The sequence below is a fragment of the Lagopus muta genome, chromosome 21, assembly GCF_023343835.1.
Source record: "Lagopus muta isolate bLagMut1 chromosome 21, bLagMut1 primary, whole genome shotgun sequence".
Lineage (NCBI taxonomy): Eukaryota > Metazoa > Chordata > Aves > Galliformes > Phasianidae > Lagopus > Lagopus muta.
Genome location: NC_064453.1, coordinates 5,861,260 through 5,878,862, shown reverse-complemented (window position 1 = coordinate 5,878,862; position 17,603 = coordinate 5,861,260). Strand labels below are relative to the sequence as shown.

The window sequence follows — 17,603 nt, the reverse complement described above, 5'->3', positions numbered from 1 at the left end:
TATGGGGGATGTGCTCTATCATGGTGCTGACCGTGCAGATTCTTTGCGTGGAGCTGTACTGCAGTTCAGGAGATGGAGAGGCCTGAACAGCCTTGGGACAGCAGATTGATATAAGTCATTCCCTGAGATCTAACTGCTCACCAGGCTGCTTCCAGGTCAAAGCTATTTATGGGCAGGCCTTCAAAGCCTGGGGCCGTGTCACTGTGTTGGAACAGGCATTCCAAAAGACAAAATCTTCTGGGAGCAGTCAGTTAATGATGTGCAGCGTACATTTGAGAGGCTGCAGAAGGAAAATTGCTCCTTGCCATTCTAGCTGCTGTTCTCTGGGTCAGGAGGATGCTCTGAGGGAGCAGCCCGTGGCAGAGACTGCTCTAAAAAGCCAGAAAATGGAGGATCCAGAAGTACGGCAGAGGGTGAGGCTGATGAGAAGAGCATGAGGTAAACGGGCCAGAAGGCTGCCGAGGTGTGAAAGGAAAACCGTACTCTAGGAACATGCAACTCCGAGGTCAGCGAGGCCCTGGCAGTGCTGCCCATTGCCAAGCACGGGGCCCTGGGCAGCTGATCTGGTGAGGGGCAGCCAGCCCAGGGCAGGGAGGTTGGAACGGGATGATCTGTGCGGTCTCCTCCAACCAAAGGCACTGAAAGATGTTAAGACTCTGTGGCTTGCAGGGAAGGCTGCAGTCAGCTTCTCCTCGCCGCTTCCCAAGCCGAGGATGGGGCTGGATTTGGGCAGGCCATGCGGAGCGCCGTGCCCGCACTGCGGGGCCGTGCTGCCAGCCATCGGCTCGGCCTGCATCTCCCCAGCGGGGCCCAGCATTGGCCTGGGACGGAGGGGAGCTGTGTGAGGCCTCTGCCAGGCAGCGCACGCACACACGGCCTTTTCCTGGCTCTGAGGAGTCGCGGTGGCACCCTGGGCCCCAGCTGGAAGAGGAGGCCCTGGGCTGGGCTCCCTTCCCAGGCCGCGACAGAGGCCTCCCCTGCCCTCCCTCTGGGTACCTTACATAGGTCAGCAGTCTTGTCACAGCAAGATAACCTGCACAGCGCCTTCCATCCTTCCGCACGGCTTTGTGGCTCTCTAAGGATGCGTTTGGGGCACCTCACCCCTGCTGCTGAAAGTCCTGGCTGCAATTCTGGGTTGCAAATCTGACGCCACTTAGTCACATACATTTCTGAAGGGGAAACATGCTGCAGATTGTTCCATAACATGCTGAAGACTTCCAGGATGGGCTCAGATACACTTCCTGCAGGCCCATGCTCAAGCCTGAACCTCACACAGCAAACGTGCAGCCCATATTCCGTCTGCTAGATTAAGTCCCGTGTTCCTAGAGATGGGAATGGCCTTGGGACACCATTTACTTCCATACAAACACTCTCATCTCATGCCCACGTAGGCACTGAGGACAAGCCCATGTATTGAGTTCTCTTTAATCATCCCCACAATGGCAGCCTTCGGTTTCTACTGACAGACATCCTAGAGCTACGATGAGATTATAGAAGCATAGAATAGCTTAGGTTGGAGGGGGTCTAAAAGGCAGACTAAAATAATTCCAAGCAGTTCCAACGCCCTGCTATGGGCTGGCTGCCCCCTGCTCCAGTCAGGATTGCCCAGGGTCACGTTCAACCTGGCCTTGCAGTAAGAGTGGTAGAAGGCCCTCTTTGCCCTTGATTTTTCTTGAACTTAACTCCATCATAATCAGGTGACTTAACTGGGAGGCCGCAGTTTCTCAGACCACTTTCCTTGATTCACTGAGAGGCTGATTCCTGCATCTCTGAGAACAGTGAAAGAAAAAGATTTTCTGATACATACATTGGGCACGTCTCACAAACCCCAACTCCCCAGACCACTGAGGACACAGAGATGCTGATGATGAATTCCAGTCCTCGAGTCCGAGGACAGTTTCTGCATCTGACTTACATGACTGAATAACCTACATTGCTAGTAGCACAGGCACAGCAAGGCAGGGTGAGGGAGGATCGTAGCATGGGAGGAAAACTCCCTTTGACATTCCTTGCCATCTTCAGCAAAAAAATCCCGTACTGAGAGCTCTTAGCAGCCTTGCTGCTGCCTTCCAGGTTCCAGTGCTGATGAATTTGGGACTGTCCTGGAGTTGCAGATGTTAAGAACATCTGAAGCACTAATCCCAGCACCAATCAGCCTCTCTGAGCACAGGTTATTTATTGGCCATGCCTCACCCTCTGTCTTGCTCCAATTTATAGGAGGGAGAGGAGGTTCTTAGATATCAGTATCCTTGGTGTGAGATTAAGAAACAACCGTTCAATTGTTGGTCCAACCAGTTTATTAAAAATCCTAATCAAGGAAACAGGGAAGGGAAGGACGGCGACTGTTATGAATTAGGATGTTGGGGAAGGGAAGGAGGGCTATGGAAAAGATAGGAAATAAGCAAGAAATGCTTAAAGTGGGGATTGTCACCACCGGGATCCAGCAGCGATCCCGCTGCATCCTGTCCCGATGGGTGAAGGCAAAAGCGCAGGGGGAGACCAGCAGCAGCGTGGCTGGCCTTGGGCACAAGCGGTAGCAGGAATGTGCTGCAGGGAAAATGAGGGAGGAAGCAGCAGGACTCAGGAAGCAGGCCCAGGAGAGTCTGTCAGCATGCAGGAATTCTGTAGTGAGGAACCTGATGGCAGACACCTTTCCGGGGAGGGCAGCAGCAGCATGGGCGGCTTTAGGCAGCAAGCAGGTAGCAGGAAGAAGTCGCTGAGCCAGTCCAGGAGGGAGAGGGGCATGTTGTGAGGCTGCTCATGTCAGAAACCTCTTCTTCTTCATGAGGAATCAGTTGCCAGAAAACCTTCCTTCTTCTTTCATCTCTGGATGGTGCCCAGACTTTCCACCTTGAACGAATATGGCCCAAGTGTGCTGATCAGGGCTGCAAACAACCCTGAAGGGGAAACATGCTGCAGATTGTTCCATAACATGCTGAAGACTTCCAGGATGGGCTCAGATACACTTCCTGCAGGACCATGCTCAAGCCTTAACCACACAAAGCAAACGTGCAGCCCATATTCCGTCTGCTAGATTAAGTCCCGTGTTCCTAGAGATGGGAATGGCCTTGGGACACCATTTACTTCCATACACTCCCATCTCCTGCCCTCATTGGCACTGCCCTCATAAACACATTACTGCTGTGTTTCTTGAGAACCATCTCTCTGAGAACCATTGGTGCTGTGCTTCCACTCAACACATAAATTGACCTGCGCGCCTTGAGCCATGACAGAAGCAGCAGAGTTTGCTGATGCAGAAATATTTCCTAAGTTTGTCTTTCATGCTGTTTCAGTCCCTACCACCAACTGGGTGGGCTGCCAGTGACTGAGAGAAGGATCTCACCTTAAAGAAACCTTACAAGCTTTGGGGAGATTACAAAGGAGTAGCTAAGGTATGCTGGGAGGAAATTAGGAAGGCGAAAGCCTAACTTGAACTCAGGTTGGCCGCTGCAGTAAAAGACAATAAAAAATCCTTTTATCAAATTTTATCAATTTATATTGGTGCACGATCTGCACGGTGCTTTGGCTTTCCTTGCACAGCAGGCAGCGGGCGGACAGGGGCAGCACCCACCATGCCCAGCACAGCCCCCCAGCCTGGGAGCCAGGAGCCTGGCAGGGGGTGACGTGGGCGGGTGGGGCCCGCAGCCCCTCTGTGACATGGGCTGGAGTCACAATGGGGCGCCGCACCTCACCCTGATCCCTGCCCCGTCCCACAGCTCCCAGCTCACACTTCCCCGACAGGTGGAGGTGAGCCCAGACGCGAGTTGCTGCTCTCGCCAGCGCTCTTCTCTCGACAGCTGCTCTGCAGCGAGGAGGTGAAGGCCAAGGCAGGCAGTGCGATAGTGCTGGGTCTGTTTGGAGACGTGCACAGGAGGAGTGCAGGAGCTCGGTGGTAAGCAGATCTGGACGCCTCCCTCCGGTGGACTTTTGGCTCTGGGCAGTGCCTCTGGGCAGGACGTGGAGGCACGGGCGGATGTGGGGAGGGAGCCCGGGCTGGGGGAGGTGGGGAGGCTGGCTGCCATGGTGAACAGCGATGCCTTTCTGGCTGGGGATCCCCTCTCACTTCTGTGTCCTTCTTGCAGATCTCAAGCCCGACGCTCTTGATCTAAGCCCGCTAGGGGCCAACTGTTGGTAAAATGCCTCGGAAGAGGAACTTCTTGTCCCCAAGGTGAGCATCTTTGCTTCTGTAGCCCCAAACTGACCATACGAGACATTTTGCAGCCTCTTTGCTCAAGCTGCCCAGAGGTGCCCAGGCTGTCGTTGCCGGGCCCGGTCTCCTGACCTGCTGCACACACACGCACTCCAAGCAGCGCTTCTCCATGAAGCCCGTGCCCACTGCAGCTTCTCTGGGGAGCAGCGGTCTGCAGGGGAAGTCCCCAGGATGAGGGCTCCCTTTCCATTCTCACCTGTGTGGCTGTGAGGAAAGACCATTTTCCAGAAAGCTGCTGCTGCTCCCTCCCTTTTTCCTTTGGGTGGGTAGAAAACCATGAACAAGGAACAAACCAAAGCCAACATGCTAACGTTTCCCATCAGAGTTTTGTTTCCAAATGCTGCCTGCTTGTACATTGTGCTTCACAAAACTGAAGATGAGAGACAGTAGCTCCGGTCTGGAGCAGCTGTGTGAGCAGCTTACCCCAGAGCCTGCAGAGGACTACACTTGGCCCTTCTTGTAACCACTGCCTCTTCTTTATTTGCAGCTTTTTGCCCAAGGATGAGGTGCCGGAATTTGTCCTGGCAGATCTCGCTGAGCAAATAGGTACAGTGCTACCACATAGACGTAACATAGAGAAGCAGGAGCGTGTCACCGCGCCTCTGATTCCACAGTACTGATGCCAGAACATGACAGCATGTCCTGGATCACCTCCATTCCCAAAGGGACCCATGGAAGCAATGGGTTCCAGAACTGATGAGGGATCAGCAGGGCTGTGTGAAACGGAGGGCTGGGAACAAGTGGTAGTTGGAGAGAGCGGTGACTCCGCTAAGAATCATAGACTCATAGAATAGCCTGAGCTGAATGGGACACATAATTATCATTGAGTCCAGATATGAGCCCCACACAGCACCAACCAGACCGTATGTCTGACAGCAATGCCCAGACGCCTCCTGAACTCCAACAGTTTGGTGCCATGGCCACTGCCCTGAGGCCCCTGCTCGATGGCAGCAGCAGAAGCACGTGCATCTGGCATGGCTGTCTGGTGGTCAGCATCTCAGAGATGCAGCTGTGAACAGCTTCCTTGTTTTGTGCTTACAGAGGAGCGAGAACGCCAGTTCCTTCGTGGCCACTTTCCACCCCTCCGCACAAGTGACCTCGACCTGCTGGCAGAAGAGGGGACCACAGTGAGGTGAGTGCACTGACAACTGACAATGTGACGCCCTGAGCTCCCATGTGTCAGGCCTGGGCCTGGGCATGCTGAACTCCCTCCAGGCTCCTGCTGCTCTCTAACATGCTCCCTGTGTTGCTCACAGTGCGCTTCCGCGTATTGGAAAGAGCTGGGCAGAGAGGCGGCTGGGGATGAAGGAGAGGGAGGGAGAAGTCAGGCTCCCTCCTCTGCGCAGCCAGCTGGGAACATCACTGGTACGTGCAATGGTGAGATGGGTCAAGAAACTATGGACAGAGAATCCTAGGAGAGCCCCCCAGATGAGTTCATCCTCTCATTTCTTTTGTGGCTCTTCCTTTCCTTCTCGTGAGGGACTCCCTGTTTACCCACAGCACTTGCCCTTCATGCTTCCACCCATGGCATGGGGAGATGAAGTACACCACAGATATCAAAGGGCAGAGGATGGGTTGTGCTGTGGGGACGGCACAGACGGCACTGCCTGGTGTGCCTCACACAGCCCTGGTCTGCACTGCTCAACCTCAGCTTGACTCAGACTCTTCCAGCCTGTGACCCTTTGCTGGGTGGATGCTACTCGCCAAGGTGACGTGGCCTCACATCTGCCTCTACTTCCCACACAGGCAAGGAAGCAGTTCCAAGCACCTCAAGTCCAGCAGCGCCTCCCTCCTCTGAAGACCACCACTCAGGAGGGGGAGAGAGCGCAAAAAGAAAAGATCTCCAGCAAGAAGAAAAGCGAGGAGATTCCTTGCCGCCTTCCTCCAATAGAGAAGGGGAGGACAGCGGTCCCTCAAGCAGAGATGGCAGAGCCCAAGTAAGTGTGCAGCAGCTCCCAGCATGGCCTGGCAGAGGCAAACCACTCAGAGTGACCAACCGTAAGGTCAGGGGAGCCTGAAGCCCATCCCACCATGACAGGGTGCTGGGGCTCAAAGGCCCCATGGCGTGCAGGGGTGGGGGAAGGTAGGCATTGGGGCAGGCAGCATCTCAAACAGGGTGTGAGCAGGAGTTTCTCTCTGCTGTTGCAGTTTCCAGACTCTACGGGCAAAACAGGTCCTGGGAACCTTGGAGTCATACAAGGTGTGCCGGGAAGGTTGGAGGAAGAAGGTGGAGCAAAACAGGCTGCTTCCTGTCAGACCCATGGAGTACCCCAGGTAAATATTGGCAGCCGTGGGAGGATTTTCCTGCAGGGGCCAGTGCCTCTCCTACCGTGACAGCAGAGCTGGGTGGGACTGCCTTTCCCTGACAGCCTGGTGCCGTGGAGAGCAGAGTGCTCCTGAGGCCGTGCCCTTGAGCCACAGCTGCCAACCAGCCCAGATGTGAGAAGGCAGAAGGGAGGGGGCAGAACGGTGGGGGCAGATGGGATTTGGCTCTGCCTTTCCACTCCATACAGACCATCCCTCCCCTGGCAGACTATGGACAGCCAGGCATCTCGCCTGGAGGGCCCGTCCCTGCCTGGTCCCACATCCCAGCTCTGGGCTGATGAGCTGCACGTGTGTGTCATGGCAGTGCAGCCGGACGCACAGACTCTGCAGAGGGTGAGCAGGATATCTCTGCCTTCTTCTCCGAGACTCTGAGTGCACATCTTTGCTTCTTCCCTTACAGCTTTGTGAAGAAGCTGGAGCTGCAGGAGGCCAGACAAAAACGCAAGAACCTGTGAGAGAACATCAGGAGGGCGCAGTGCAGCCAATTCATTCAGCGCCCACTCACACCATGGCAAAGAACAACGAAGCCCCAGGATTGGCAGCACCGGGGCTGAGAGGAGGCATGTAACACAGCAGCTGCCTCCCTTGTTACCAGCATTCTCTGCTACAACAGCAAAGCAGAGACATTTCCATCACAAGAAGTGCCAAATAAAATCATTGGAACTTCTTTACATTTGGGGAGTCGTCATCGTTTGTCTTGCGGCACGTTCACCTGCAGGGCTTTGGAAAGGGCCTCTGGTCTGCCAGCTCCTGCGAGCACAGCACTAAATTGGGAGGAACGATTGACTCCCTGGAGGAAAGCTAGGCCTCGGGGATTAATCCTTCCAAATGGCAGGGCCTGGCCATCTCCAACCACAGGAACTTTAACAACGGCAAGTGAGGAATTCTTCCCCTCGGGTGGTACAACCCTGGCTCTGTGCACAGACTGGGGAACACGAGGCTGGAGAGCAGCACCCCAGGAAGGGATGTGGGGGCTCTGGTTGACAGCAAGTCCCTTGGGTTGTAGAGCCCAGATCAGAGGGGATGGAGGGAAGGCCCCATGGCAGCCTGCAGCTCCGTCATGGTGCCCTGCAGCTCCGTCATGGTGCCCTGCAGCGCCATCATGGTGCCCTGCAGCTCCCACCCAGGACAGCACAGGGGCAGAGCTGAGCAGTCCTTTAGGAAAGTCTGCACTAATGTGGGTGTTTCAGGTGTTGCACTTTCTTCAAGAAGGTCCATCTCTCTGGCACAGATCTTCCGTGGGCTATAGAGGATATCTGCATCGCCATGCATCACTTCCTCCTCGTCTCCTACTCTCTGTGTTAGGACATTTTCTGCCCTAATATGTTTTCACAGAGGTATTGCCAGCTTCACAGACAGGTTCAGCTGTTGGTTTGTTCTGTCCAGTGTGGAAGCAGCACAAGACCAGCCCTCTGCACTACAGAAACCAGCTTTGTAGTCCCCCCTCACAACCCAAAACTTGCTCCCATTAGAACACGGCAAAAGACATTCCCCACATTTAGGCAGGGAAATGAGTTTGAGAGAGGGACTCCAAAAGGAGAAGATTGAGATTCCGGAAGAATGAAATGCGCGGGGGTCCAGCAGGATGCTGCGGGTGGGGAGCAGCTATGGGGGATGTGCTCTATCATGGTGCTGACCGTGCAGATTCTTTGCGTGGAGCTGTACTGCACTTCAGGAGATGGAGAGGCCTGAACAGCCTTGGGACAGCAGATTGATATAAGTCATTCCCTGAGATCTAACTGCTCACCAGGCTGCTTCCAGGTCAAAGCTATTTATGGGCAGGCCTTCAAAGCCTGGGGCCGTGTCACTGTGTTGGAACAGGCATTCCAAAAGACAAAACCTTCTGAGAGCAGTCAGTTCATGATGTGCAGCGTACATTTGAGAGGCTGCAGAAGGAAAATTGCTCCTTGCCATTCTAGCTGCTGTTCTCTGGGTCAGGAGGATGCTCTGAGGGAGCAGCCCGTGGCAGAGACTGCTCTAAAAAGCCAGAAAATGGAGGATCCAGAAGTACGGCAGAGGGTGAGGCTGATGAGAAGAGCATGAGGTAAACGGGCCAGAAGGCTGCCGAGGTGTGAAAGGAAAACTGTAGTAACATGCAACTCCAAGGTCAGCGAGGCCCTGGCAGTGCTGCCCATTGCCAAGCACGGGGCCCTGGGCAGCTGATCTGGTGAGGGGCAGCCAGCCCAGGGCAGGGAGGTTGGAACGGGATGATCTGTGCGGTCTCCTCCAACCAAAGGCACTGAAAGATGTTAAGACTCTGTGGCTTGCAGGGAAGGCTGCAGTCAGCTTCTCCTCGCCGCTTCCCAAGCCGAGGATGGGGCTGGATTTGGGCAGGCCCTGCGGAGCGCTGTGCCCGCACTGCGGGGCCGTGCTGCCAGCCATCGGCTCGGCCTGCATCTCCCCAGCAGGGCCCAGCATTGGCCTGGGCCGGAGGGGAGCTGTGTGAGGCCTCTGCCAGGCAGTGCACGCACACACAGCCTTTTCCCAGCTCTGAGGAGGCGCGGTGGCACCCTGGGCCCCAGCTGGAAGAGGAGGCCCTGGGCTGGGCTCCCTTCCCAGGCCGCGGCAGAGGCCTCCCCTGCCCTCCCTCTGGGTACCTTACATAGGTCAGCAGTCTTGTCACAGCAAGATAACCTGCACAGCGCCTTCCATCCTTCCGCACGGCTTTGTGGCTCTCTAAGGATGCGTTTGGGGCATCTCACCCCTGCTGCTGAAAGTCCTGGCTGCAATTCTGGGTTGCAAATCTGACGCCACTTAGTCACATACATTTCTGAAGGGGAAACATGCTGCAGATTGTTCCATAACATGCTGAAGACTTCCAGGATGGGCTCAGATACACTTCCTGCAGGCCCATGCTCAAGCCTGAACATCACACAGCAAACGTGCAGCCCATATTCCGTCTGCTAGATTAAGTCCCGTGTTCCTAGAGATGGGAATGGCCTTGGGACACCATTTACTTCCATACAAATACTCTCATCCCAGGCCCACGTAGGCACTGAGGACAAGCCCATGTATTGAGTTCTCTTTAATCATCCCCACAATGGCAGCCTTCGGTTTCTACTGACAGACATCCTAGAGCTACGATGAGATTATAGAAATAGCTTAGGTTGGAGGGGGTCTAAAAGGCAGACTAAAATAATTCCAAGCAGTTCCAACGCCCTGCTATGGGCTGGCTGCCCCCTGCTCCAGTCAGGATTGCCCAGGGTTACGTTCAACCTGGCCTTGCAGTAAGAGTGGTAGAAGGCCCTCTTTGCCCTTGATTTTTCTTGAACTTAACTCCATCATAATCAGGTGACTTAACTGGGAGGCCGCAGTTTCTCAGACCACTTTCCTTGATTCACTGAGAGGCTGATTCCTGCATCTCTGAGAACAGTGAAAGAAAAAGATTTTCTGATACATACATTGGGCACGTCTCACAAACCCCAACTCCCCAGACCACTGAGGACACAGTGATGCTGATGGTGAATTCCAGTCCTCGAGTCCAAGGACGGTTTCTGTATCTCACTTACATGACTGAATAACCTACATTGCTAGTAGCACAGGCACAGCAAGGCAGGGTGAGGGAGGATCGTAGCATGGGAGGAAAACTCCCTTTGACATTCCTTGCCATCTTCAGCAAAAAAATCCCGTACTGAGAGCTCTTAGCAGCCTTGCTGCTGCCTTCCAGGTTCCAGTGCTGATGAATTTGGGACTGTCCTGGAGTTGCAGATGTTAAGAACATCTGAAGCACTAATCCCAGCACCAATCAGCCTCTCTGAGCACAGGTTATTTATTGGCCATGCCTCACCCTCTGTCTTGCTCCAATTTATAGGAGGGAGAGGAGGTTCTTAGATATCAGTATCCTTGGTGTGAGATTAAGAAACAACCGTTCAATTGTTGGTCCAACCAGTTTATTAAAAATCCTAATCAAGGAAACAGGGAAGGGAAGGACGGCGACTGTTATGAATTAGGATGTTGGGGAAGGGAAGGAGGGCTATGGAAAAGATAGGAAATAAGCAAGAAATGCTTAAAGTGGGGATTGTCACCACCGGGATCCAGCAGCGATCCCGTTGCATCCTGTCCCGATGGGTGAAGGCAAAAGCGCAGGGGGAGACCAGCAGCAGCGTGGCTGGCCTTGGGCACAAGCGGTAGCAGGAATGTGCTGCAGGGAAAATGAGGGAGGAAGCAGCAGGACTCAGGAAGCAGGCCCAGGAGAGTCTGTCAGCATGCAGGAATTCTCTAGTGAGGAACCTGATGGCAGACACCTTTCCAGGGAGGGCAGCAGCAGCATGGGCGGCTTTAGGCAGCAAGCAGGTAGCAGGAAGAAGTCGCTGAGCCAGTCCAGGAGGGAGAGGGGCATGTTGTGAGGCTGCTCATGTCAGAAACCTCTTCTTCTTCATGAGGAATCAGTTGCCAGAAAACCTTCCTTCTTCTTTCATCTCTGGATGGTGCCCAGACTTTCCACCTTGAACGAATATGGCCCAAGTGTGCTGATCAGGGCTGCAAACAACCCTGAAGGGGAAACATGCTGCAGATTGTTCCATAACATGCTGAAGACTTCCAGGATGGGCTCAGATACACTTCCTGCAGGACCATGCTCAAGCCTTAACCACACACAGCAAACGTGCAGCCCATATTCCGTCTGCTAGATTAAGTCCCGTGCTCCTAGAGATGGGAATGGCCTTGGGACACCATTTACTTCCATACACTCCCATCTCCTGCCCTCATTGGCACTGCCCTCATAAACACATTACTGCTGTGTTTCTTGAGAACCATCTCTCTGAGAACCATTGGTGCTGTGCTTCCACTCAACACATAAATGGACCTGCGCGCCTTGAGCCATGACAGAAGCAGCAGAGTTTGCTGATGCAGAAATATTTCCTAAGTTTGTCTTTCAAGCTGTTTCAGTCCCTACCAGCAACGGGGTGGGCTGCCAGTGACTGAGAGAAGGATCTCACCTTAAAGAAACCTTACAAGCTTTGGGGAGATTACAAAGGAGTAGCTAAGGTATGCTGGGAGGAAATTAGGAAGGCGAAAGCCTAACTTGAACTCAGGTTGGCCGCTGCAGTAAAAGACAATAAAAAATCCTTTTATCAAATTTTATCAATTTATATTGGTGCACGATCTGCACGGTGCTTTGGCTTTCCTTGCACAGCAGGCAGCAGGCGGACGGGGGCAGCACCCACCATGCCCAGCACAGCCCCCCAGCCTGGGAGCCAGGAGCCTGGCAGGGGGTGACGTGGGCGGGTGGGGCCCGCAGCCCCTCTGTGACATGGGCTGGAGTCACAATGGGGCGCCGCACCTCACCCTGATCCCTGCCCCGTCCCACAGCTCCCAGCTCACACTTCCCCGACAGGTGGAGGTGAGCCCAGACGCGAGTTGCTGCTCTCGCCAGCGCTCTTCTCTCGACAGCTGCTCTGCAGCGAGGAGGTGAAGGCCAAGGCAGGCAGTGCGATAGTGCTGGGTCTGTTTGGAGACGTGCACAGGAGGAGTGCAGGAGCTCGGTGGTAAGCAGATCTGGACGCCTCCCTCCGGTGGACTTTTGGCTCTGGGCAGTGCCTCTGGGCAGGACGTGGAGGCACGGGCGGATGTGGGGAGGGAGCCCGGGCTGGGGGAGGTGGGGAGGCTGGCTGCCATGGTGAACAGCGATGCCTTTCTGGCTGGGGATCCCCTCTCACTTCTGTGTCCTTCTTGCAGATCACAAGCCCGACGCTCTTGACCTAAGCCCGCTAGGGTCCAAGTGTTGGAAAAATGCCTCGGAAGAGGATCTTCTTGTCCCCAAGGTGAGCATCTTTGCTTCTGTAGCCCCAAACTGACCATACGAGACATTTTGCAGCCTCTTTGCTCAAGCTGCCAAGAGGTGCCCAGGCTGTCGTTGCTGGGCCCGGTCTCCTGACCTGCTGCACACACACGCAGTCCAAGCAGCGCTTCTCCATGAAGCCCGTGCCCACTGCAGCTCCTCTGGCAGAGCAGCGGTCTGCAGGGGAAGTCCCCGGGATGAGGGCTCCCTTTCCATTCCCACCTGTGTGGCTGTGAGGAAAGACCATTTTCCAGAAAGCTGCTTCTGCTCCCTCCCTTTTTCCCTTGGGTGGGCAGAAAACCATGAACAAGGAACAAACCAAAGTCAACATGTTAACGTTTTCCATCAGAATTTTGTTTCCAAATGCTGCCTGCTTGTACATTGTGCTTCACAAAACTGAAGATGAGAGACAGTAGCTCCGGTCTGGAGCAGCTGTGTGAGCAGCTTAGTCCCAGAGCCTGCAGAGGACTACACTTGGCCCTTCGTGTAACCACTGCCTCTTCTTTATTTGCAGCTTTTTGCCCAAGGATGAGGTGCCGGAATGTGTCCTGGCAGATCTCGCTGAGCAAATAGGTACAGTGCTACCACATAGACATAACATAGAGAAGCAGGAGCGTGTCACCGCACCTCTGATTCCACAGTACTGATGCCAGAACATGACAGCATGTCCCGGATCACCTCCATTCCCAAAGGGACCCATGGAAGCAATGGGTTCCAGAACTGCTGACGGATCAGCAGGGCTGTGTGAAACGGAGGGCTGGGAACAAGTGGTAGTTGGAGAGAGCGGTGACTCCGCTAAGAATCATAGACTCATAGAATAGCCTCAGCTGAATGGGACACATAAGGATCATTGAGTCCAGATATGAGCCCCACACAGCACCAACCAGACCGTATGTCTGACAGCAATGCCCAGACGCCTCCTGAACTCCAACAGTTTGGTGCCATGGCCACTGCCCTGAGGCCCCTGCTCGATGGCAGCAGCAGATGCACGTGCATCTGGCATGGCTGTCTGGTGGTCAGCATCTCAGAGATGCAGCTGTGAACAGCTTCCTTGTTTTGTGCTTACAGAGGAGCAAGATCGCCAGTTCCTTCGTGGCCACTTTCCACCCCTCCGGACCAGTGACCTCGACCTGCTGGCAGAAGAGGGGACCACAGTGAGGTGAGTGCACTGAGAACAGTCAGTGAGACACCCTGAACTCCCATTTGTCTGCAAGGAGTCCTTGCCTGGACCCGGGCATGCTGAACTCCCTCCAGGCTCCTGCTGCTCTCTAACAAGCTCCCTGTGTTGCTTGCAGTGTGCTGCCACATGTTGGAAAGAGCTGGGCAGAGAGACACTGGGAGATGAAGGAGAGGGAGAGAGAAGTCAGGCTCCATCCACTGCGCAGCCAGCTGGGAACATCACTGGTACGTGCAATGGTGAGATGGGTCAAGAAACCCAGCACTAAGGAGAGGGAATCCTAGGAGAGCCCCCCAGATGAATTCCACACCTCGTTTATTGTGGTCTCTTCATTTCCATCTGGCAATGTGGAGTCACATCTGCCTCTACTTCCCACACAGGCAAGGAAGCAGTTCAGAGCACCTCATGTCCAGCAGCACTTCCCCCTTCTGAAGACCACCACTCAGGAGAGGGAGAAAGTACAAAAAGAAAAGATCTCCAGCAAGAAGAAAAGCGAGGAGATCTCTTGCCGCCTTCCTCCAATAGCGAAGGAGAGGACAGTGGTCCCTCCAGCAGAGATGGCAGAGCCCAAGTAAGTGTGCAGCAGCTCCCAGCAAGGCCTGGCAGAGGCAAACCACTCAGAGTGACCAACGGTGAGGACAGGGGAGCCTGAAGCCCATCCCACCATGACGGGGTGCTGGGGCTCAAAGGCTCCGTGGCGTGCAGGGGTGGGGGAAGGTAGGCATTGGGGCAGGCAGCATCTCAAACAGGGTGTGAGCAGGAGTTTCTCTCTGCTGTTGCAGTTTCCAGACTCTACGGGCAAAACAGGTCCTGGGAACCTTGGCGTCATACAAGGTGTGCCGGGAAGGTTGGAGGAAGAAGGTGGAGCAAAACAGGCTGCTTCCTACCAGACCCATGGAGTACCTCAGGTAAATATTGGCAGCCGTGCGAGGATTTTCCTGGCCAGTGTCTCTCTCACCCTGCCAGCAGAGCTGGGTGGGACTGCCTTTCCCTGACAGCCTGGTGCCGTGGAGAGCAGAGTGCTCCTGAGGCCGTGACCTTGAGCCACAGCTGCCAACCAGCCCAGATGTGAGAAGGCAGAAGGGAGGGGGCAGAGGGTGGGTGCAGATGGGATTTGGCTCTGCCTTTCCACTCCATACAGACCATCCCTCCCCTGGCAGACTATGGACAGCCAGGCATCTCGCCTGGAGGGCCCGTCCCTGCCTGGTCCCACATCCCAGCTCTGGGCTGATGAGCTGCACGTGTGTGTCATGGCAGTGCAGCCGGACGCACAGACTCAGCAGAGGGTGAGCAGGATATCTCTGCCTTCTTCTCCGAGACTCTGAGTGCACATCTTTGCTTCTTCCCTTACAGCTTTGTGAAGAAGTTGGAGCTGCAGGAGGCCAGACAAAAACACAAGAAGCCATGAGAGAACATCAGGAGGGCGCAGTGCAGCCAATTCATTCCGCGCCCACTCACACCATGGCAAAGAACAACGAAGCCCCAGGATTGGCAGCACCGGGGCTGAGAGGAGGCATGTAACACAGCAGCTGCCTCCCTTGTTACCAGCATTCTCTGCTACAACAGCAAAGCAGAGACATTTCCATCACAAGAAGTGCCAAATAAAATCATTGGAACTTCTTTACATTTGGGGAGTCGTCATCGTTTGTCTTGCGGCACGTTCACCTGCAGGGCTTTGGAAAGGGCCTCTGGTCTGCCAGCTCCTGCGAGCACAGCACTAAATTGGGAGGAACGATTGACTCCCTGGAGGAAAGCTAGGCCTCGGGGATTAATCCTTCCAAATCGCAGGGCCTGGCCATCTCCAACCACAGGAACTTTAACAAAGGCAAGTGAGGAATTCTTCCCCTCGGGTGGTACAACCCTGGCTCTGTGCACAGACTGGGGAACACGAGGCTGAAGTGCAGCACCCCAGGAAGGGATGTGGGGGCTCTGGTTGACAGCAAGACCCTTGGGTTGTAGAGCCCAGATCAGAGGGGATGGAGGGAAGGCCCCATGGCAGCCTGCAGCTCCGTCATGGTGCCCTGCAGCTCCATCATGGTGCCCTGCAGCTCCCACCCAGGACAGCACAGGGGCAGAGCTGAGCAGTCCTTTAGGAAAATCTGCACTAATGTGGGTGTTTCAGGTGTTGCACTTTCTTCAAGAAGGTCCATCTCTCTGGCACAGATCTTCCGTGGGCTATAGAGGATATCTGCATCGCCATGCGTCACTTCCTCCTCGTCTCCTACTCTCTCTGTTAGGACATTTTCTGCCCTAATATGTTTTCACAGAGGTATTGCCAGCTTCACAGACAGGTTCAGCTGTTGGTTTGAGCTGTCCAGTGTGGAAGCAGCACAAGACCAGCCCTCTGCACTACAGAATCCAGCTTTGTAGTCCGCCCTCACAACCAAGAACTTGCTCCCATTAGAACATGGCAAAAGACATTCCCCACATTTAGGCAGGGAAATGAGTTTGAGAGAGGGACTCCAAAAGGAGAAGATTGAGATTCCGGAAGAAAGAAATGCGTGGGGCCGTGTCACTGTGTTAGAACAGGCATTCCGAAAGACAAAATCTTCTGGGAGCAGTCAGTTCATGATGTGCAGCGTACATTTGAGAGGCTGCAGAAGGAAAATTGCTCCTTGCCATTCTAGCTGCTGTTCTCTGGGTCAGGAGGATGCTCTGAGGGAGCAGCCCGTGGCAGAGACTGCTCTAAAAAGCCAGAAAATGGAGGATCCAGAAGTACGGCAGAGGATGAGGCTGATGAGAAGAGTATGAGGTAAACGGGCCAGAAGGCTGCCGAGGTGTGAAAGGAAAACCGTACTCTAGGAACATGCAGTTCCGCATGCCATCTTCCGCAGCCCAGAGTCCCAGTGGTTAGCTGGACTGAGGGCAAATCTGAAAGACAGGACTTTCAGCAAGGACAGAGTAGGTACAAGCTTTTGTTACTTCCCTTCTCCCTCCTTCTAGAATCATAGAATCATAGAACCACAAGGTTGGGAACGACCTCTAAGATCATCTAGTCCAGCCATCTCCTCATCACCATCGCCGCCACAAGCACTAAACCATATCACGCAGCATGTTGTCCAGACGCCTCTTGAACACTGCCAGGGACGGTGACTCCACCACCTCCCTGGGCAGCCATTCCAGTGCCTGACCACTCTCTGAGAGAAGTAGCTCTTCCTCATGTCCAATCTAAACCTCCTCTGATACAACTTGCGGCCATTACCCCGTGTTCTGCTCGTTGCCTGGGAGCAGAGGCCAAATCCCTCTTCACCACAACCTCCCTTCAGGAGGTTGTAAAGTGCAATGAGGTCTCCCCCGAGCCTCCTCTTCTCCAGACTGAACAATCCCAGCTCCTCACAAGACTTGTGCTCCAGACCCCTCACCAGTTTCGTTGCCCTTCTCTGGACACGCTCCAGGACCTCAACATCTTTCCTGCACTGAGGGGCCCAAAACTGAACACAGTGCTCGAGGTGCGGCCTCACCAGTGCTGAGTACAGGGGATGATCACCTCCCTGTTCCTGCTGGCCACACCATTTCTAATGCAGGCCAGGATGCCGTTGGCCCTCTTGGCCACCTGAGCACACTGTCAGCTCATGTTCAGCCGAGCATCAGCCCACACCCCCAGGTCCTTCTCTTCTTCACACACATCCAGCCACTCATCCCCAAGCCTGTAACGCTGCATGGGGTTGTTGTGGCCAAAGTGCAGGACCCAGCACTTGGCCTTGTTGAACCTCATCCCATTCACCTCAGCCCAGAGATCCAGCCTGTCTAAATCCCTCTGAAGGGCCGCCCCGCTCTCAGGCCGATCAACACCACCTCCCAACTTGGTGTCATCTGCAAACTTACTGAGGGTACACTCAAGGCCCTCATCCAGGTCATCAATAAAGATATTAAACAAGGATCCCAGTACCGACCCCTGGGGGACACCACTTGAAACGGGTCGCCAGCTGGACTCCAATCACCACTACCCACTGGGCACGGCCCTCTAGCCAGTTCCTTACCCAAAGAATTGTATACCTGTAGAGGCCACGAGCAGCCAGTTTCCCCAGAAGAAGCCTGTGAGGGACCGTGTCAAAGGCTTTGCTGAAGTCTAAGAAGACTACATCAGCAGACCTTCCCTCATCTTCCAGACT

The 17,603-nt window shown here is 54.5% G+C and overlaps 1 protein-coding gene across 22 annotated transcripts in view; it reads left to right on the top strand.

Annotated features, from left to right (window-relative positions):
* Positions 1-17,603, top strand: part of LOC125703455 (uncharacterized) — a 56,960-nt gene that overhangs the window by 23,336 nt on the left and 16,021 nt on the right. For 4 of the 22 annotated variants that reach the window (XM_048967954.1, XM_048967953.1, XM_048967958.1 and 1 more), the window contains exons 4-5: positions 5,252-5,342; positions 13,610-13,718. In XM_048967954.1, coding sequence (XP_048823911.1) covers positions 5,252-5,342; positions 13,610-13,718 — 200 coding nt within the window. Of the gene's footprint in view, positions 1-3,717; positions 3,893-4,082; positions 4,169-4,697; positions 4,757-5,251; positions 5,343-12,008; positions 12,022-12,211; positions 12,298-12,828; positions 12,888-13,382; positions 13,474-13,609; positions 13,719-13,871; positions 14,063-14,273; positions 14,400-14,844; positions 15,077-17,603 lie in introns of those variants that run through there. The other 18 variants (XM_048967948.1, XM_048967940.1, XM_048967942.1 and 15 more) reach the window with 12 other exon arrangements.